Genomic DNA, 18,599 nt, shown 5'->3' with positions numbered 1-18,599 from the left:
TAGCTCACTGGCAGGACACTGACGGTGTTCTTTTATCGAAAGACTCGCAAGACCCAAATTAAATTGTATCTTTTCTATGCTTAAATGCTTGAAGCCTTATTCTGCAATTGATTTTCGTACTTGTCTCTTATTGCCATCAACAGGCATGAATTAGAACTGTCCTGTGTGGATTTATACTGTTAAAATGCATACAGACCAGAATAGCAAGGGAGAAAAACTGCAGTTTGTCTCACAGATTTGCTGTGATGCCCCATGTGCAGACACGTGCACACATATTCTTCTACTGCTCGAAAACTGGGTTTGATCTGAGCATTTTGCTTTTCAATGGAATTGTGGGTTCACAGGAATCCTTGAGACATCCTGATTTCATCCCAACGCAGAATGAAACCAACTTTCAAGTGCACTACAAAACTGATTAAGCTTCATCCTCCATCAAAAGACAGTTTTCATTTATTTCCATGTCAGAACTTAGGCCTAGATTTATCCCTCCTACCTACTGATTCTCCATTCAGATAGCTTATTTAAAATCTAGGCCTTAAGCAGACTCTGCAGTAGTGGGAAACAAAAAGCGCTTAACCAAAGGCAGTTCAGACTAAAACCTGCTTCTCTCCGATGACAGCGACTGCTCACCTGGTTAGGAACTCACAAGTACACGCTGAGGTAGAATTACTATGCAGACATAACTGTAGTTTTTCACTAATTTTTTCCTCAAAAGCAAGTTGATGAGATCTGGAGGGAAATGAGATGGATCACAGAAGCACTGCAGTACGCAAGGTACAAGCAGCCTGCAGCTGGGCTACCAATAAAGAAACTTGTGAATCTTTCAGAAGAACACTCTCAAAAGAAAGTCAGTTCAACGTCTTCACATCTAGATTGTCTTCCCTCACCTCCTTCCTCACCTGAGGCTAGAAGTCAGAGGAGAAAAGCTGTAAGCGGTAAGAGAACTTCTGTTTGTTCATCATGCAAAATCTTTCAATTCACTTTTAATTAAAACAGTTCTTGAATTTCATTTTATAAAAGGACTAAATGTTTCCCATTCCTGCCAAGATACTTCAACAATCATTTTCCCAATCCTTTACCACTCGGTATCTCAAGATCCTTCTACAATCTTTGCAATAATGTTTTTGCTTTGAATTACTCAGAATACTTGCTCATCAGCAGCCAACTTTGTCACCTCACCACTCCTGATCATTTAGTGAACAGGTTCAAAGGGACAAGTCAAACCACTGACTTCTTCATGTCCTCCAGAATTACTACGTACAGTGGTTCTTTCTCAGCTCTTCTCCCTGCGCTAAAATTTCCCTGCTCTACAGAGCATGCATGCAGAACAATCCTTAGCTGTGACACCATGTAACCCCAAGCATTACCTTGCCCTGCATGGGCTCACTTCATTGTTATTGCACTATACTGTAGTTTACACTAGGTTGAAGTGAATAGCCAGCACGGTATAAAATCTCCACTTTTTTTCCTTGTTTCTAATATAAACGGTGCACAGTCATGGAGCATCGATCCATTCTATTGTTACAGATCCTTCAAACGCCAAAAGACAGCAGTGATTTCAGTGCCACTGTGCATTTTGGTCAACAAATTTGAATCTGAATTAAGTATATTAAGTATATCTGTTTTGGATTTGCACACAGTAATGCAGCCAATAAGGAAAAGGGTTGTTTTGCTCATCTACTTCCATGCCTCACCTCACACACAGTTGCACCCTGCTCACAGTTACAGGGGTATCTGTCTGTAGTAACTCAGTTAACATCTTTAATAAAAAACAGAACGTGGATTAGATTTTCTCTTTCTCCCAAATCTTCATCTCTATGAAATCTGGTGAAAGCAAAGTAAAAGAAAACAGGTACTTTCAGAACTTAATCCCAACTCCAATTCAAATTCTTCCCTGTATTTAACTGAATAATGAATAATGAATCCTTTTCCTAATTCTACCATCACCTCTTTAACACATCTGCAAATCTTCTCTGACTACTGTCTTTGCTGTCACCTAGGCCCATGGAAAATTCCACAGAGGAAACAAATGTATATTTTTAGATTTGCAGATATTATTCTAATTAAGACAAAAAGAAAAAAGAAAAAAGGAAGTAACTGTTAAGCAGTTTCTGTGTTGTGCTTGTCTTCTTGCTATTAATCAGTTCTCTTTGCAGATTCCCAGCCCTGCTCAGATGAAGAAGGCTGTTCAGAAGTATTCCTTCCGACTGACAGTGACTATGATTCCAGTGATGCATTAAGCCCCCGAGAATTAGACTTGATTTACTCCTCCCCACACGACATCTCCCAGCAGGCAGGCAGTGGCCTGGCCGGTAGTGCCCCTGATGTTCTCCAAGTCCACGACGTGAAGCCTTGCCTAACACTGAAAGAAGGCCTGACAGAGTGTAGTGCCTTTGATTCTAATGCTGAATATTGCACAGAGGATATGAGCAATCTAACGATGTCAGGGATCACATCAAAAAGCATAGACAAGTCCTCTAGCTCCAGGCAGCCGTTGAGCTTTTTAGGGAAAAAGAGACTAGGGAAACATCAGCATTACAACTACTTCAGCAAGCATCATCGTTGGCTGCGTGTGCACAGCGAGACACAGTCTGCCTGTCTGTCTGAAGGTGTGTATACTCAGCATCTCATGAGATCTTCAGATTTATCTCAAGAACCTACCTCCAGTGAGCAGATACAGCTTCCCATCGAAGAGTCACGGAGCACTTTCTTACCTCATGCATCCAGCCTTCCAGAAGATGGAAAAGGCAAGTATGAGGAATCGAGGCAAAATGTCCATAGGATACACGTGGAACCTTATAAAACAACATTTCTGAGTGAAGAGGGCAAATCCTGGGCAATGAGCATGCAGTCTGTAGAAAATGAGGATGTGCACAGTGCTATGCAACAGAAAATGGGTTCAGATGATGCTGTGGGTTCTGCTGTCTCAGAAGTATTCAGCAGCACACTGTAACTCCAGACTTCTGCTTTGCTTCCCATTGCTCCACAAGGAGGTAGTGAGCATTATGCATATGGGGCCATACTTTCAAAACTACTTTTGGAAGTCCAGCTCCTGAAATGACAACTTGTGTCACTCAGAAGAATCCTAATCATTTGACTCCATCGCCACATTCCCAGTCTTACAGCAGTACCTGCCATGATGCAAGCAGTATTACTTGTACCAGCAGTTTCGCAAGGAGGGTCGCACATAACGGGACGCTTTGTGGCTGCAAATCCAGTGATCAGTCTTTGCAGTTGTCTTAATTTCCAGATATCTCTAAGCATGCAAAATTTTAAGCATGAGTGGTTCTGACTGCAGTGTAGCAGAAATTGTAACATCCTTGGTGTCCTCACATAAGGACTGTGTCCTAAGCCTCTATGAACCTGTTCTCCAGCGTCTCCAATGCATTTTTTTCTTCTCAGCCCTTTTGAATGGATTAAGGTTGCATGTCACTGAAGTGCTAACTGATTTAGTAACAGTTATCCCACAGTGTCTAGCCACTATAGAGAACTGAGCATTCTTTCAGTATCTAAAAAATCCAGTCATCATTAACACTGCATGCACAATCTCTGAATGTTGCCAGAGCCTGACAAAATTATCACAGCGTTTGAGGGTTTTTTCAGAAGCTCAGATTTCAAATGACATGAGTAGCAGGTTATTGTAAAGGCTTAAACAGGAGTCAACCTTTGAGGTCACAAGCAGACAGAATGAGTCTAGTCTCTCCAGAATGAATATATACAGGGTCTGAATAGGAGTGAAGAGAAGCTTGGTCCTCTACCCACACACAAGTGTGCATTTCTTTATGCAGAGACTCTCAAACGTCCACTGGAAAAAAATGCACCTACTTTTGTTCCTGACTTTTCAGTGTATATTCAGGGGTATCTGATCGCTATGTCTGAAATTGGGATATTCTGGCAATTGCCATTAGGGAAATTTGGGGGTGCAGTTTAAAGTTGCAGTGTTTTGTGTCACCAATAAACATTGGCATCCTTAGAAGAGTGCAAAGCGGTGTTAGCTAACAAAAGAGTGTTAGCATGCTGTATTTGTCTAAAGGCAGATCACAATTTTGTCATTTGCAACCAGAACAAGACTTAGAGTACTCCAGAAGATGATCTCAACAAAGAAATCTGTATTAATGAGAACCATAACATCTGAGTCACTGAGAAATGAACTAATGTGAAGAGAAACCCCAGCTGTTGCACAAGCTTTAATTTTTCTTATACAGTTCTTGAAGTTTAATTTTATGGGCCACATTCCTGCTGGTTAAATTCCCTCACTCCATGTTTGCGCAGCCTTCTACCCTTCAATTTTTCAGCCTCCAGGTGGATACATTCTAAGGCCTCCAATAAAGAGATTTGAGTTAAATAGTTGAGTTTACAAGTCCTTGAGGTGAAGGTAAGGATTTGGGCCCATGATCTGTGGTCCTTATTAAAATAGCACTTCCATAACCCCAGTGCTATTAAAATCCCTGTGAACTCAATCCATAAATTCAAAAATAAATGTTATTCACTATTTCATGCTTGGTCAGTATGCAGAAGCCAAAAAGAGCTTAAGCAGTGATGTAAATGCAGAAACTTTCTATAAGGCATTTACATTTGTAATTTCTCTTTCTTGGGGGGAGAGGAAAGTTACCTTTTTGCACCAATGATATTCATAATGTGATCCAGTCCTCAGTGAGGATGGAAACATTTCCATTCACTTCCAAAGGCTCCAAACAAGACCCATACTGAAAATTCCTGTGGGTGAGAAGATGGGGGAGCAAAAATCTCAGTGCCAATTTGCAGCTAGAAGGACATGCATTGTATGTTGTATGCCACATGAAATTGCATGGGGAAAACCTGACTCACACACCATAGAACCAAACAGTGATGTTTTACCATTGCTGAAGGCAGCAACAGCTTGTTACATTAGATTATGTTTGTTAGCAGAAGGCAGTTTGTCAGGGAGAGACAGTTTTCTAGAATAAAGCATCTAGCCCAGGCTCCCCTGACCTTTTCAGCCTCTGAGCAGAGCTGCTGTGTAACTGAAGTACAAAAACAACAGTATGCTGAGGCTGTTTTTGTAAAATGTGATGATACAAAACACGATGATATTCCTACAATGAAACCCACCTTGCTTTGCTTTGGCTTTTCAGGACAAACAGCAGTGAGGGCACGAAGTAGCAAAACCTTCAGCAGAAGAACAGGTACACACTGCTGGACAGATAAGGATGTAAAATCTCTTTTATCCACTCCTTCTGCCGGGCTTTTCCAGAAGTAGTCATGTATCTAATAAAGAACTGAGAAGAAGGTTGACTGTTCCCTAATTTTGCCTTCCTGTGTGTGCTAAGGCAGAATTTGACTCTGGGAGTGCAAATGCCAGCCAGAATCTACTGCACCTTGATTTTAAGTTTGCTATATGGAAGTGGTGCTTATGTGACATCCTGCAGGGCATCCCTCCTTGATCCCATTGCCTCTAGACTGAGGTTCTTTCCCAACTGTAAAAGTCAAAATAGTTCTGACTTTAAATACTTCTGCTTAGAAAGCACTTAGTTATCTTTTGAAAGAAATATCTGTTCTTTGTTCTCAGTTGATATCCCAGAGATAGATAAATAGTAGAAAGAGATGCCTTTCAAGCATAGTGGTAACACTAATCATAACACCTCTGTGGTTCTCGTAGGAAGATCACTCACGTTTCCCAAGCAACTGCTGCGATTTGAAGAATCCTGAGAAACACAGCACTGTTACCTCACCTCATAGAAGCACAGAAGCATTGAGTGACTGTTCCGAGTAGACCTTAGAGAAAAGGCTCAGTAAGAAATAAAATTAAAATTAAGAACGCAGACTGTTGCTTTAATCACTGGGAACCCTTTCTCCGGCTGGAGCGAGGGTCCTTGCAGAGGATTCACGCACAGACACAGGAAGTATTGAGTTTCATAGCCCAGCACATTCTAGAATCTCTTGAGTCTGTACCCACGTACATCAGCTGAAGCTCAGATCTGAAGTGGGTACTTAGGCTCTGCAAACTTCTGGATAGCGTCCTTCTTAGCTAACAGCTTGGCACAGAACTTCTGTCCTGTGTTTTTCAGGGAGTTTATTTTCTCCTAGGCTGAACCCAGCTCCTTCTAATTTCCAGGCATCACTTGGACTGGCCAGAAAAAAACCATAGCTCTCTAACATTATGACCCCACAAGAAACCAGTGGACCCTGTGGTCTAAAACATTCCTGTTTCTGCTAATAGAATGCTAGATATAGGTGAACTGCGAGCTCTACACTAACAATTCTTTGCATCTGCAAGATGGACATTTTGCTTGAAGAAACCTGTGGCTCAAAAGCATTTATCTCCTATGCTTGTACATGTTTTGCTTTGCCTAGATATTAATAAATAAGTAGATTTTCTACACAGTAAGGGCACATACAGAGAAATATATAATTAATAATTCACTGGTGAAGCATAAATACTTTTAAATACAAACATTAAAGGGAGAGGAGGAGGACGTAATATTACGTCCTGAACATTTTATAGTGTATTGGAGAGACATGATGTATCTTTACATTTCTTATAGAACAAAGAAGTGCATTAAGTTGCTGGTCAACTCTTTTAAGGTGTTTAAACTCATGGCTCATGACTGTTACGTAAAACTTCAATGGAGCCTTACTAACAACAAAGGTATAGTGTATCTGAAAATACGGTACACAACTTGGAAACTTACTCTGAATTTCTCTGAGGTGTTGAACTTTGCCATCAGCAAGAAGTATTTTTAGAAAGGAGACTGAATTTTCAGGCAACAGAGACTTCATCAAGGTGGGTGTCTAATTTTTCCACTGCAACAGAACATAAAATAGCTAGAATACTTTATTTGTAAGTATAATTTATCTTTTGATTCCGTGAAGGAGAATTCATAAGGCTAAATCATGTCAGAGAAGTATGAAGTGGAGCTGTTGGCCAGAGAATTCTGTGCAAAAAAGGGCACCATTCCCCAAGGTGAGCTGAGGGCTGTACTCTGGAAACGTGCTTTGGACAGTAGTCTGGCCTCCTCTGTGCAGGCACAAACTACAGTTGTCTCTGCTGCTAAGTGTTCGCAAAGGCAATAGGAGCTTTTCTGTTGATTTGACGAGGCTTTGGAGCAGGCCCCACGTGCTGCTGAAAGCTGTATAGATCCTACTAGCACAGAGATCATCTCCTCTCCATATTGATGTTGATGAGCTCTTACCCAGCTGGCTGTCTCTCACACTGTGTTTTTGGGATGAAATAAGAGCTATGCTAGAATATCTTCCTCAGCCTTTTTGTAACAAATCTTGGGCAAGATTTAGCCTTTGAAACAGTCATCCCGTAGTAGGGTAAAGTGTCATTAAGCTTGTCTGTCACTAGGCTACAGAAAGCCTTCTATTTTGCTAGTCGAATAATAGGAAGAGATTTCTTAGGGTTTTGTTTTTTTTTTTTTTAAGGTTGTATGAAATTGATATTAAAAAAAGGAAGTTACTGGTGTAGCACTAATTACCTTCCAACTGTGAACTATGGTAATTTATATTTTAAGCTAAACGCACAGCCTTTTTGCGTTTTACTTTATATAAAGGTCAGTCTGGGCCCAATCCTTTTTCCTCGGCCCTCATTCCTGGGCCTTTTGCACCAGTGTAAAGCACAGCAGTTCCACTCCGCTCAGCCAGCCGTGAGGTGGGCAGCGCCACGCGCCTGCAGGCGGCTCAGTGCCGGCCGAGGGCCTGGATGCGTGCGGACACCGACAGCAGCACAGCTAGCTGGCGTAAAACCAATGCGTGTAAGGAAGACAAAGGTTTTCCTCTCATGGAACGTTCCCCTGGATGCCAACGGGGCTGATGTCCAAGCAGGGGTCAGAGATGGAGCCCACCCTGCTGCTGTGTGCTGCTGGGAGGGAAGCGTGCGGCAGAACGCGTTGCTGCGCTCTGAGAGAGGGACCTCGTTTCTCTCGCGCATTATGCAAATGAAGTCATGTTCACCGAGTGCCGCCGGAGTTGCAGTTGTTTCACTAAGAAATGAAGGCTGTTCAGGGTTACGGGGAGCTGAGGGAGGCAGGAGGGGCTGTTTGCTTTTTTCCCCTCAGAGAAAAAGTAATTTAAGTGAAATGTGCAAGGCGGTGTTTAATTGCTTCCTGCCTCATTTGTACATAGCAATTTGGCTGTTTATTGGTTGTCTTTGTTCAGATTTTTATTGTAACTTGTTGCTCTATATGCGACCAAGCGTATGTTAAAGTTTAAACTTCGGTGTATAATAATGCACAATTTTATGTGCTTTAAAACTTTGTAAATATGTGGAGGAACAATGTATGCTGCGCTAACTGTGATCTTGGGACTTGACGCAACGATATTTTCATGCATATGTACCTACAAATGGTTTGAAAATAGCAAAATATATATTGAGGATGGCAATGAGCCAAGAGTAAATGAGTGCCGTATGACTCATGCTTCTTTAATAATTCCTGAAAGAGGCATGTATAGTACATAAAATAGACAATAAAAATAATTTTCAATACTACAAATATTTTTTATAACTTCAGATATTAAATACTATTTTAGAAAAGAAGATTGGTCGGTAAAAGAAGTCTTAGGTTTATTCAAGTGAATCATTGTCATAAAAATGTTCTTAACAGAATTTTTTGTTTGATCTGCCATCATAGAAACCTGGCTCTTTTAAACTTCAGAAGACCTGGAGTGCTCTTGTGTTCTTACCGCTCCTACGATCTTCTGCAATCATGTCCTTCAAGTCTGCTCCCTCAATAGCCAAAAAAGATGCTACCTGTGCATTCACACCACCCTACGCGCCGTGTGTGCTTGAGCCCCTTTTGAAATAGGCTCTGTGTGATCATCATCAGGTATCCACGTATGCCAGCATTACAGTCAGTGCAGATCCCGCTGCAGTTTGTGTTCTTCTGTGAATTCTTTTATTTTTATTGGAAAGGGAATTTTTCTAAGGCCAATCTTTCAAATACGGTCTCCAAATTTTTATTGTGGTCTATATAGTCAGAAATCTGCCAGACATGGGCATGGCTTCCAGAGTCTGTGTGTGAGAGTCATCTCCCAGCAAAAACAGCAGCAATGGAAAATCACGTTGCATAAATGTGCATGCCTTGATGCAGGCGTGATATCTGGGCAGTCAGATTTGTAGGGCATCTTTCCCATCGGTGCATTACACCTGCAGAAGTTGCCCTCATACAGGCACACCTCTGTGCATCAGAGCAGTGACAGCACAGCCATCCCAGGGCTGCACACCGGGCACGTTTACAGGGACAGCCAGGCAGAATCCGCTGTGCATTCCTGGTGTGAATCTGTGCTTTCAAGCCAGGTTGTAAACACACTGCATTGAGAGTACATATAATCTGGTTGTAGTCGAGAAACACCCCAGATATTACCTACTGCAGGAATTACCTTATAAAGAGAAACACACTCTTCTGTTATTATTCTGTTTTTCACATATCCTTATGTGAGGAAAAGAAAAGCACCACAAAATTTCTCATTTAGTATAAATCTGGGTTAGTGTATTTAAGCAGGAGAAATAAGAACAAGCCTGTTTTGAATGCTGAAGGGAAATTGGAGGGATTCTGCTTTGGGTTTGCCTTGTTTCAGACATGCACAGGTTGCTGAATTTATTTAGCTGCCATTCTGAGCCTCCTGACACCTCCTGCACTCTCTCCCTTCTGTACAGATAATGGCAGAATTGGAATAAGTGACATGGCCAAGGTCACAGAGAGCTTGTGACAGAGCAGGGACACCATGTTCTGGCTAGCATCCTTACCACATCATCCGTGCACAGGTATATATGGGAATGTAAGTGATGGTGGATGTTTGCATTTCAGCTATGACATGCCAAGTCAGTGCCTCCAACTGGAATATCTGTGGGTACTTTCACACATGGAAAATATTTTAACCAAAATGCAGCCCAAGTGGAGTTCAATAATGGAGCAAAGTAACTCTTACCATGTTGGTCACTTCTGCTTCCTTGATTTTTCATTTCAAAACATTGTTACCACATTTGCTAAGTTAGTGAAAAACAACCAACATGCAGGTGTTTAGTGTGCAGTAACACTGGGAAATTGAATAGGAGAAACAGCACAAGGTAAAGAAGGGTTTCTTGTGTGCATGTACTCACTTTGATGCACTTTGCATGTACCATGCATTTTTCTGGCCTGGTTGTTGACATGTTTTGCTTGCCCAGAGCTAAGAGTTGTTCTTTACATAAGATAAGTAGGTGAACAGCTAATTCCTACAGAGCTTTATAACAAGTTTGCCATGGGTTCCTAAAGGACAATGCTGTTTTATAACTGCCTCTGCTTTATACGCTGCTTTACTGAAATGCTTATAAGCCAACTGGAAAGAAGGCAGCAAACTCTTACAGGCATGTTTTTCACTTGTTCTTCTGACAGCAAAAGATCACCATCTTGTTCCATTCCAGTGTATTAACTTATATGAACTGTCATCTCTCCGAACAAACTATTAATGTATTTTTTAATTCTGCCTTTAAATAAATATTTGGGGTTTGATTTGTGTTTGTTTGTGTGCTTAGCAAATACACAAAAAACCGTTATAAATAACCTCCTCCAATCTCTCTCCCAAAGAGTTTTCAAACTCTCCTTTCAAACCATCACATGCTCATTTTAAAAGGAGTTGCTTAAAATACTTATTTTTTCTTAGTTTCTATTTTATTTATAAATATTAATTAATTAGCTCTAATTAACCAGCAGGACTTCTGCTTCTTATCTGTGCAAATGCATGTAATTATTGTGATTTTCAAGTACGATTTTATTATAGCAAACGTGCAGGACAAAAATCAAGTTGAATTCTCCCCTCTGCTACTCACCTGCTACTACTTACAGGGAAAAAAAGCACTGAACTGAACAGCAACTTCTGAGCTTTATAAGCTGATATTAAAGTACATTTAACGACAAGACAGCCTTTTTCTACTGGTACATGTTAATGCTTTCTCTTGGAAACATCCAAAGAAAATCTTTGAATTTGGTGAGGTGGCGTTCTTGTGACTGAAACAGTGTGATATTTCCAACAAGATTTATTTCAGCCAACCAAATTTGACTTCTTAAAAAAAAAAAAAAAAAAAAAAAGGCAAGCATGGTGTTTGTCAGCACTGTTTGTAATCACCGTGAAAATACAAGAGCAAAACCTCTCCAGTGTGGGTGCCTTCATTAACAGACCCACAAGAGGTGGCTGGCCTGAATCCCACCCGTCAGACATGCTGACTTCTGCCACTGCTGCTGCTTCGCGGGTGCCTGGAGCACTCCTCCCTGCTGACCGTCAGTGCTTACACCAGCCAGTCACACACGCACAGCAACGTGGCTCTGCCTCCCCTCAGCTGTGACATTTCTGGTGATTTTGCCACTTAGATGGAATTTCTTCGTGAGAACCTGCGTGGCCTTTACTTTTTCCCATACTGCTTTAAAAATGCTTGAGAAATGAAAATGTCGCCTTTTTGCTTGTCAATTTTTTCCCCCTGAAGTGGTGACAGAACGGAGCTAAACCAGGACCCGGGCTCGAATAGCTGCATATGTATTCTCGTGGCGACGCAGGCTGTGAACCCAGCCCCAGAACAAGGCTGTTCCCACCCTTCTTCGGGGCACACTCGCTCCTTCCCGCCGTGTGCCCTGTGGGCTCGCTCTCATCCCCCTCTCTCTCGCGGCTCCATCCTGATCCCTCTCTTCCTCCGCTCTGAGTCACAGGAGCAGCAGCTCTGCCTGCTCCGTCCAGTCAGTGCCTCAGCTGTTTGGGTAAAGCCCACGCTCCCGCGGGACTCACGTTTGAGTACAACCCCAGGATTGTCAGGGCTCTGGCTGGCAGTGCTGCCGAGGGGACAGTCTAAGGCTCTATTTTAATCTTCTGGAGCCCAGCCAAGCACTGGAACGGAGCTGCAGGCACGAGGGGGGCCCTCCTGCTCACTGCGCCTGACCTCCCATCAGGAGAGGTGCTGCTGTGTTCCTTCTCAAACTGCTAGGGCCCTTTCATTGCGCTGACCTCCCATCACGAGTGCTACCAAGGATCCAGCTTTGACTACTGGGGCTCAACCCTGGCTCCGCTCCAGCCCACGAGCCGCACGCTGCTCGTCTCCAGACGTACGATCACCGCGGGGTTCTGCTGCAGCACCGTCCGCTGGCTGCGTCTCACTGAGCTGGACGTTCACCCGCACAGTTCTCAGCTGTGACATGTCATTTTTTTTGGTTGGAAGCGTGCGACGAGCGCTCCTGTACGGGTTTGGTCCCAGCCTGAACGCACAGCGCCGGCATCAGCTTGACAAGAACTGCACGCTCGGTGCTTTGCGCCCACGGGCAGCAATAAGGCAAAGATGGCACTGCGGTGCTCTGGGCGTGGAGGAGGTCCGAGCGCACCTCGCCCTGCCCGGCTGCTCAGCGCCGCACAGCGCTCTGCACTCGGGCCGCCTCTGCCGCTCAGGCAGCGCGCAGCGGCACCTCGCGTCGAGAGCAGCCGCCCGCCCTGCGGCTGACACGTGCAGCGCGTGCACGACTCCGGCAGCGCGTGCCCGCTGCTTCGCTTCCCGCCGTCTCGCTTCCCGCCTCTGAGCCTCGCGCGCGCAACATGGCCGCCCTCTGGAGCCGCGCCGCGCCCCCTGCTGGGCAGCGTGAGGCGACGGCGGTGCCGGGCCGGGCCCGAGACGCCCCGCGGTTGCCTTGAGGCACCGACGTGCTCCACGGGCTTCACGGGATTGCTGACACGCGAGTGTCCGTAAATGAGTGGGATGGACTGAACGCCGAGGTGCTTTCCCAGTCCCGGGGCCTCACCCCAGACGGCCGCGCTGTGTGGGGCCGCACCGCAGGAGCTCGGCTGGGCGACCGCTGCCGCCAGGTAAGCGCTGCGGGCCGGCGGTGGCTGTGAGGTGCAGCGGGCGGTGTGACCGCGGACAGCAGGCCGGGCAGGCGCAGCTCCCAGCCTTTCACGCACCGTGCCGGCAGCCCGGCCTTCCTGAGAGAAGGGATGCGGGTCCGAATCCAAAGAGTTGAAAAACACCACTTTGCAGCCCCACACGCTCCAGGCGCTGTGCGATGCGGGCACGAGGCTTCGCAGCAGCGCCTGGCCTGCAGCGCCCGCAGCGCCCCCCAGGTGCTGTGTGCTGGAGGGATGTGGCTGAGTGCAGATGGGGTGGCTGTGTTTGATGGATCGCGTCGCCGTGGGTTTCTGAGCGGCTCCAAACTCAAGATGCGTATTTTAAATCTCCCCTGCTGTTGCCGATAATTTGTTCCGTATTTACCGTGTTACTTAGTACTTGCAAATGGGTTGGGCTTTTTTAGAATGTAAATGTTAATTAAATTACGAAGCTGTGGCTGCAGCAGGTCAGACTCACGGCTGACCCTTCGTGCCACTGCATTCTGTGCCTTCAGCGTTGGTTGCTGTTGACTTCCCACCACATCCAGCCGTTGCACCTCAGAAAAGCCAGTGCTCTCTTAGCTGTGTCAGTTCACACAGAACTGGTGCTGCGCTGTGCTTCGTGCCGCCATCAACTCCTGGAGGCTTCCAAAGGATGGGGCTATGAAACTGCATTGTTTGTTAAAATACAAATAGCTGACAGCTTAACAATCTCATTTGAAGTAGCAAATTGTCCTGTAGAAGATGTTTTTTGCATTGGGGCGGTTTTTAAATTTAAAAGTACCTTTAGAATGCTTTTTCACACTGGATGATACTGTGTAGGTGTTCCCTACTTCAATATGAAATCTGTGGGGAAAGAACCAGTTGTCCCCGTTCCCCTGTAAGTTCGCCATATCTACATTTGGTATGTTCAGCATGGGTTGTTCAAGTCTGCATGATGTAACAGGTGTCTCCCATGCTTTAATGCATTTAGAAAGTATTTCAGCAGACACCGTTACCTGGTCTCAATAGCCTGCCTGTTGGCAGCCACTGAAACGAAGCATAATTCACCCTTAATGGTTACGGACTCCCCAAATTCTGCCACGTGATGCTCATCAGTGTACTGCCAACACTGTGTTTTCTGAACTTTTGTAACACGTAGTAACTGCCCTCTTGTGATAAAAATCAACAGCTGTGGGAAGACTGGGGTAGCTGGGCTGTATGTGTTCTGTCCTTTCTGTCCCTGTCTCAGTCTGCTGAGTTCTGCTGGAAGAGGCTGCAAAAATCCAGAGCCTGAGTGCTGTGTGCAGGAGCAGGAGCTCTGCTGGGTTGGATTCCTCCAGAGTGAGCACTGTGACCTCACCACCACACGCTCACCTGCTGTGCGTGGAGCAAACCTCCATCCCTGGTGCTGTGCGCTGCAGCCAGCAGCCAGAGGACACCTGTGGGAAGGAGTGAGAAAGCTATCGGCAGCCTGAGTGATCGTGACTTAAATGGTGCAGCTTGAGCAAATACACAGCTCCGGCTCTGGCTGTACTCTTACTGGTGAGAAGGCACAGGCTGAAAGTGCAAATAAGCAGAGTTTGATGATACTTTGGTGTGAAATGATGGGGGACAGGCAAAAACACTGACAGGAGCTCTAGGGCTACAGAATAAACGGAACCTCGTGTTTGGAAATGAAGTTGAGACAACACATCATTTCTGAAAGAAGTGAAGGGTGCTGGAGTTTGGATGGCCCCGGTAAGAGTACTGCACAGATAAGAGCTCTTTTGGGATTGTGTTTGGCTGGGCCAGGTGTTGGCAGAACTCAGCTGGAGTCGAGTGCTTTAAAAATCCCACCCTGGCCCTTTTAGTTCTCTGGGAAGCGCATCGCCCCAGGTGCGTGACTTCACACAGCAGCACACCTTTAAGCACTTTCATGCTGGTTTGCAATATTGGCTGATGCTCTCCTCACATGCTCTTCCTTATTTGTCTGTAGGCAGGTTCACAAATTATCTGCTCAGATTGGTTTTGCTTATGTGATTTCTTTAAACGTGCATGGACGTAGGTATTCAGTCAGTGTCTTTGTCTCTTTAAAGACATTTGCTCTTGCATACTCTCACTATTAGCCTGTGACTAATGGTATGGCATTACTTGCCATAAAGACTGCCTGCTTACTATACTTGCTGGCCACGTAGGTGCCTCTTCCCCATTTCAGGTTCTCCTACAGAACTTCGTTGGCCACAGTGAACAGTTAAGTAGCTAAATGTCTATTCAATGAGTGCCTTGCCAAGTTAGCAGTGCAAGCATATTTTTGTAAAGAAATATGCAGCTCGACTTGTGGTGGCCATTGAGAAGCTGAGCTGCAAAAACATCAACACCACAAGGACACAATATTTTTCTCCTGATTACAACACGCTCATTTATTTTGGAATTCTTATGCCAGCTGAGGACTACAGGGCAGTGACAGTACAAGATTTGTCCAGATGCCAAGGAAAAGAGAGAGCTGTATATGTACTCCTGTTCTGAAATGGTGCAGGGAAGGGAGAAAGGCTGCGTGAGGATTTGAAAGAATACATTTCCATAAACGTTTTCAAGGGATCCCACAGACTGCTCCTGCAGCAGATACCTGCTGTGCTTGGAAGCTGTGCATGAGAACTGACTGATGCTGAATTCTTAACTCTTGTTCACTTGAAGAGAATGCAGAGATCTGCAGGTTCAGAACAACTGTTCTTTTTTTTCCCTCCGTTCTTTTAAAATTAAGAGAAGTGCTTACATTTCAAATGAGCTGTGAAAGCCATCGCAGAAGGTTCTTGTGGGAGCAGTCCACAGCCAGGGAGACAGCAGCTCTACTGCCTGACTGGGTTGTTTGGGAGCAGTGCAAAGAATAAACAAACGGCTGGAGGCTTGGCTTTGTTTCATATGGAAAACGCAAATCCCTCCTGTCTGTGGTACGGGTAAGACAGTGGTTTTGCCCCTTAATATATGATCCTCTCTGCTTGAAGGCCTCTCCGTCATTCAGCTTCCTTTGAAGCCTTTCGATTCCCTGGCAGCTCTCAGCAGTGACTTTTTGAAAGAGACTGCGTCCATCGGAACGCACAGCATCAGGTGTGTGCAGGCCGCAGGACCTCAGCACAGCATCTTTCTCTGCAAAGCACTTGAGCCCAGCACAGGTGTGCTGCAGCAATCCAGCACAGTGTGTCTTCTGTTGTGCTCCCTCTTGGTTTTGGATCAGACTGTGCACTTTTGTAGGGTCAGGGACTGCCTTTTTCTTACGCATTGGTACAATTACCAAACATGGCTGCTCCGTGTCTGAGCTCTAAGATAGGACAACAAATCTTTGAGAGGATATATATATGTTATCTTAATGGTATCATCATGGGTGTGATGTCACTGTTATGGTTGGAGAAGTAAAACATAGATGGTCTGCAGAAAATTACTGAGTGTCCCCTGATTGTGGGTGTGTTTATCCAAGCCACCTAAGAGCTGACATTTCATATCAGTACTTTTTATGTTCAAAGCACGGTTCCAGCTGGCTTGAATTGCAGCTGTTGTGAACACACTCCCTGCTATGAACAGGGGCTCAACTGAGGCTGCATAGCTTAAGCATTGTAGAAAATGAGGCATATCCATCAAGTGGCCACCTGTGAAAAGCTTTCAGTGCCATGCATGCTGCCACACTGGGATTCTTTGGCAGAACATGGGGAGAGAATTTGTTTTGCTGGGATGATGTTCAGTTCCTGCACTGCTTTGCTCACAGTCTCCCTTTGCACTGTACTACTGTCAGGTGTGTGAGCTGCAAGCTCTGGGGCACAAAGCAAGTCCACCCAAGTGACAAAGGCATCCACAGCCTTGGCTCAGGTGTGAGAGCAATCTTGGGGGTGTTTCTCAGATGCTAAGAGGCCTGGTACAGCGTGGTTCATTGCCACGGATGTGTTTGTTCCATGCTCACACACAGGCCCTTCAGGCTCGCTGCTCTGCAAAGCACCCCGTGCCCTGCTCAGGGGGCGGCGCAGGGGCAGCTCCCCAGTGCCGGTGTGGAGGAGCAGCAGCAATTCGGATGCAAAGTAGGAAATTCTACCAAGGTTACGGTAAATTTAGAAGGCTGCTTCTAAACTAGTTTTTGTCTGTGTGGTGTTTCCTTTCTGTGAGGATTACTTTGAGAACTTGTGCAGAGAGTAACCGGTATTCCTTGCTGCACAACTGTTCCCTGTAGCTGCATTCTTAGTCCTTCACACTCACCACCAGTCAGCAGGGCCGCTGCTGGCAGCAGCATGTCTGCCACTGCCTTCTGTGTGGCTGGGATCAGCCCTTCCCACTGACTGATAACTTGCACTGCAGTGAAATCAGGAGATGCCGTGAGGCAGTGCAGCCTCTCTGCCCTTATTTCACTGTGATAAAAGACGTGAACTGTCCTAAGCGAGGGCTGCTCGGTTTGCTGTTTTTTGACCTTGTGGTGGCCAGTTCTCTGTGTGCCTGTGTGCCTGTGTGCTTTCATCTGTCTTCTCCCTCTTTTTTATCTCTGTTGTCCATTGAGATGTCCAGAATGTGGGGCCTGAAGTGCCTTCAGCACATGTGCAGTGCCTGCTGCAAAGCAATCCTGCTTATAGGGCGCCAGTGTTCACCGATACCTTTAGCTGAGAAAGCAGAGTGAGTGACTGAGAGAAGCTGAACTCAACAACAGTCACTGAGCACGTGTCAAGGGCACATATTGCAATGCAGAAAATGTGCACCAGTTTGTATGAAATCTGTTGGATTGTTTTCCTGTAGTCTGTGATAAATCTCCATATGAAATCACAGCTATCCTTGCCTACCTCTCCACATGTTCACACAAGGAGAGCAGCCTTTCAACAAGGAGCTGCTATTTTCCTGTGTTCTTAGTCCATAACACAAGCTCTTACCTCCTTTTACAGATGTTTGTTGGCCCACTGAACGGCGTTGTTTGAGCCAATCAGACCAAAGTCAGCTTCCATTATGAGCACTGTCTGGCAGTGCTTTGGGTTCTTCCTGGGGTCTCAGAACCATGAATTCAGTTTTGAGCAAACACACACAACTGCATCTGGCTCCTGCTGGTACGTGACTGTGCCAGGGCGGTGATTTGGTGACAGGTGACAGGACAGAAGCTGCTCCCCAAGCTGTTCCCCAGGGCACTGGCAGCACTCAGCAGCAGTGCTGCTGCTCTGGGCATCCCCTGCCTTTGGGTGTGCATTCTTAGCAATCGAACATACATGGGCGTGAGGGAATCGAGGCCTGCCTGCTCTTTGCCACTGTCCTTTGGGAGGCTCTCCTGACCACTGCAGTCCGCATGAACTTTTTCTGTCCCTTCACAGGCGTCTGGAATGAAGCCCTCTCCAGCGTCAGGATCTGAGCTGCGGGATCAGGCTCTTACCTTGAGGATCTGTGGACTGAGTGCCTCCTGTCTTGTCTGTGTAGCTGCTGACCTAATCAATAGACACTTGGCTCATTACATTTATCCTCCCAAGCTGAGGGATCACGCACCAGTGGCATTGAAAAGGCTGTATGATTTGCCCTGGTTCATGCTTTTGAATAAAATTGACAGCTATGAGATGGAAATAGCTCTTTTTTTTTTTTTTTTTTTTTTTAATTTGCTGCAGGAAAGATTTATCAGGCAGAGGTGACATCTTTGACCCAGTTTTGTCCTGCCGGGGTATCTCTGAGCCTCCGCGAGCTGCAGAGGGAGAGGAGTTGTCGCGGGCACCGGTGTGTTCAGGTATCTCTTTCTCTCCCCGCCGCAGCCACACTGCCCTTCTGGCTCTGGGATGCTCACTGACTCAGTGCTGCCAGCTGGGCCTGGGGCAGCCGGG

General features: G+C 45.6%; 1 protein-coding gene across 1 annotated transcript in view; it reads left to right on the top strand.

The window, feature by feature from the left end:
• Nucleotides 1-2,953, top strand: part of ANKFN1 (ankyrin repeat and fibronectin type III domain containing 1) — a 53,375-nt gene extending 50,422 nt beyond the window's left edge. Inside the window, exons 16-17 of the mRNA XM_042833081.1 lie at nucleotides 716-935; nucleotides 2,157-2,953. Coding sequence (XP_042689015.1) covers nucleotides 716-935; nucleotides 2,157-2,953 — 1,017 coding nt within the window. The remainder of the gene's footprint in view (nucleotides 1-715; nucleotides 936-2,156) is intronic.
• Nucleotides 2,954-18,599: the final 15,646 nt, after the last annotated feature.

The sequence above is a fragment of the Centrocercus urophasianus genome, unplaced genomic scaffold, assembly GCF_019232065.1.
Source record: "Centrocercus urophasianus isolate 14NV4802_14NV808 unplaced genomic scaffold, USGS_Curo_1.0 seq_40, whole genome shotgun sequence".
Classification (NCBI taxonomy): Eukaryota; Metazoa; Chordata; class Aves; order Galliformes; family Phasianidae; genus Centrocercus; species Centrocercus urophasianus.
This window is presented reverse-complemented; position numbering and strand designations above follow the sequence as displayed.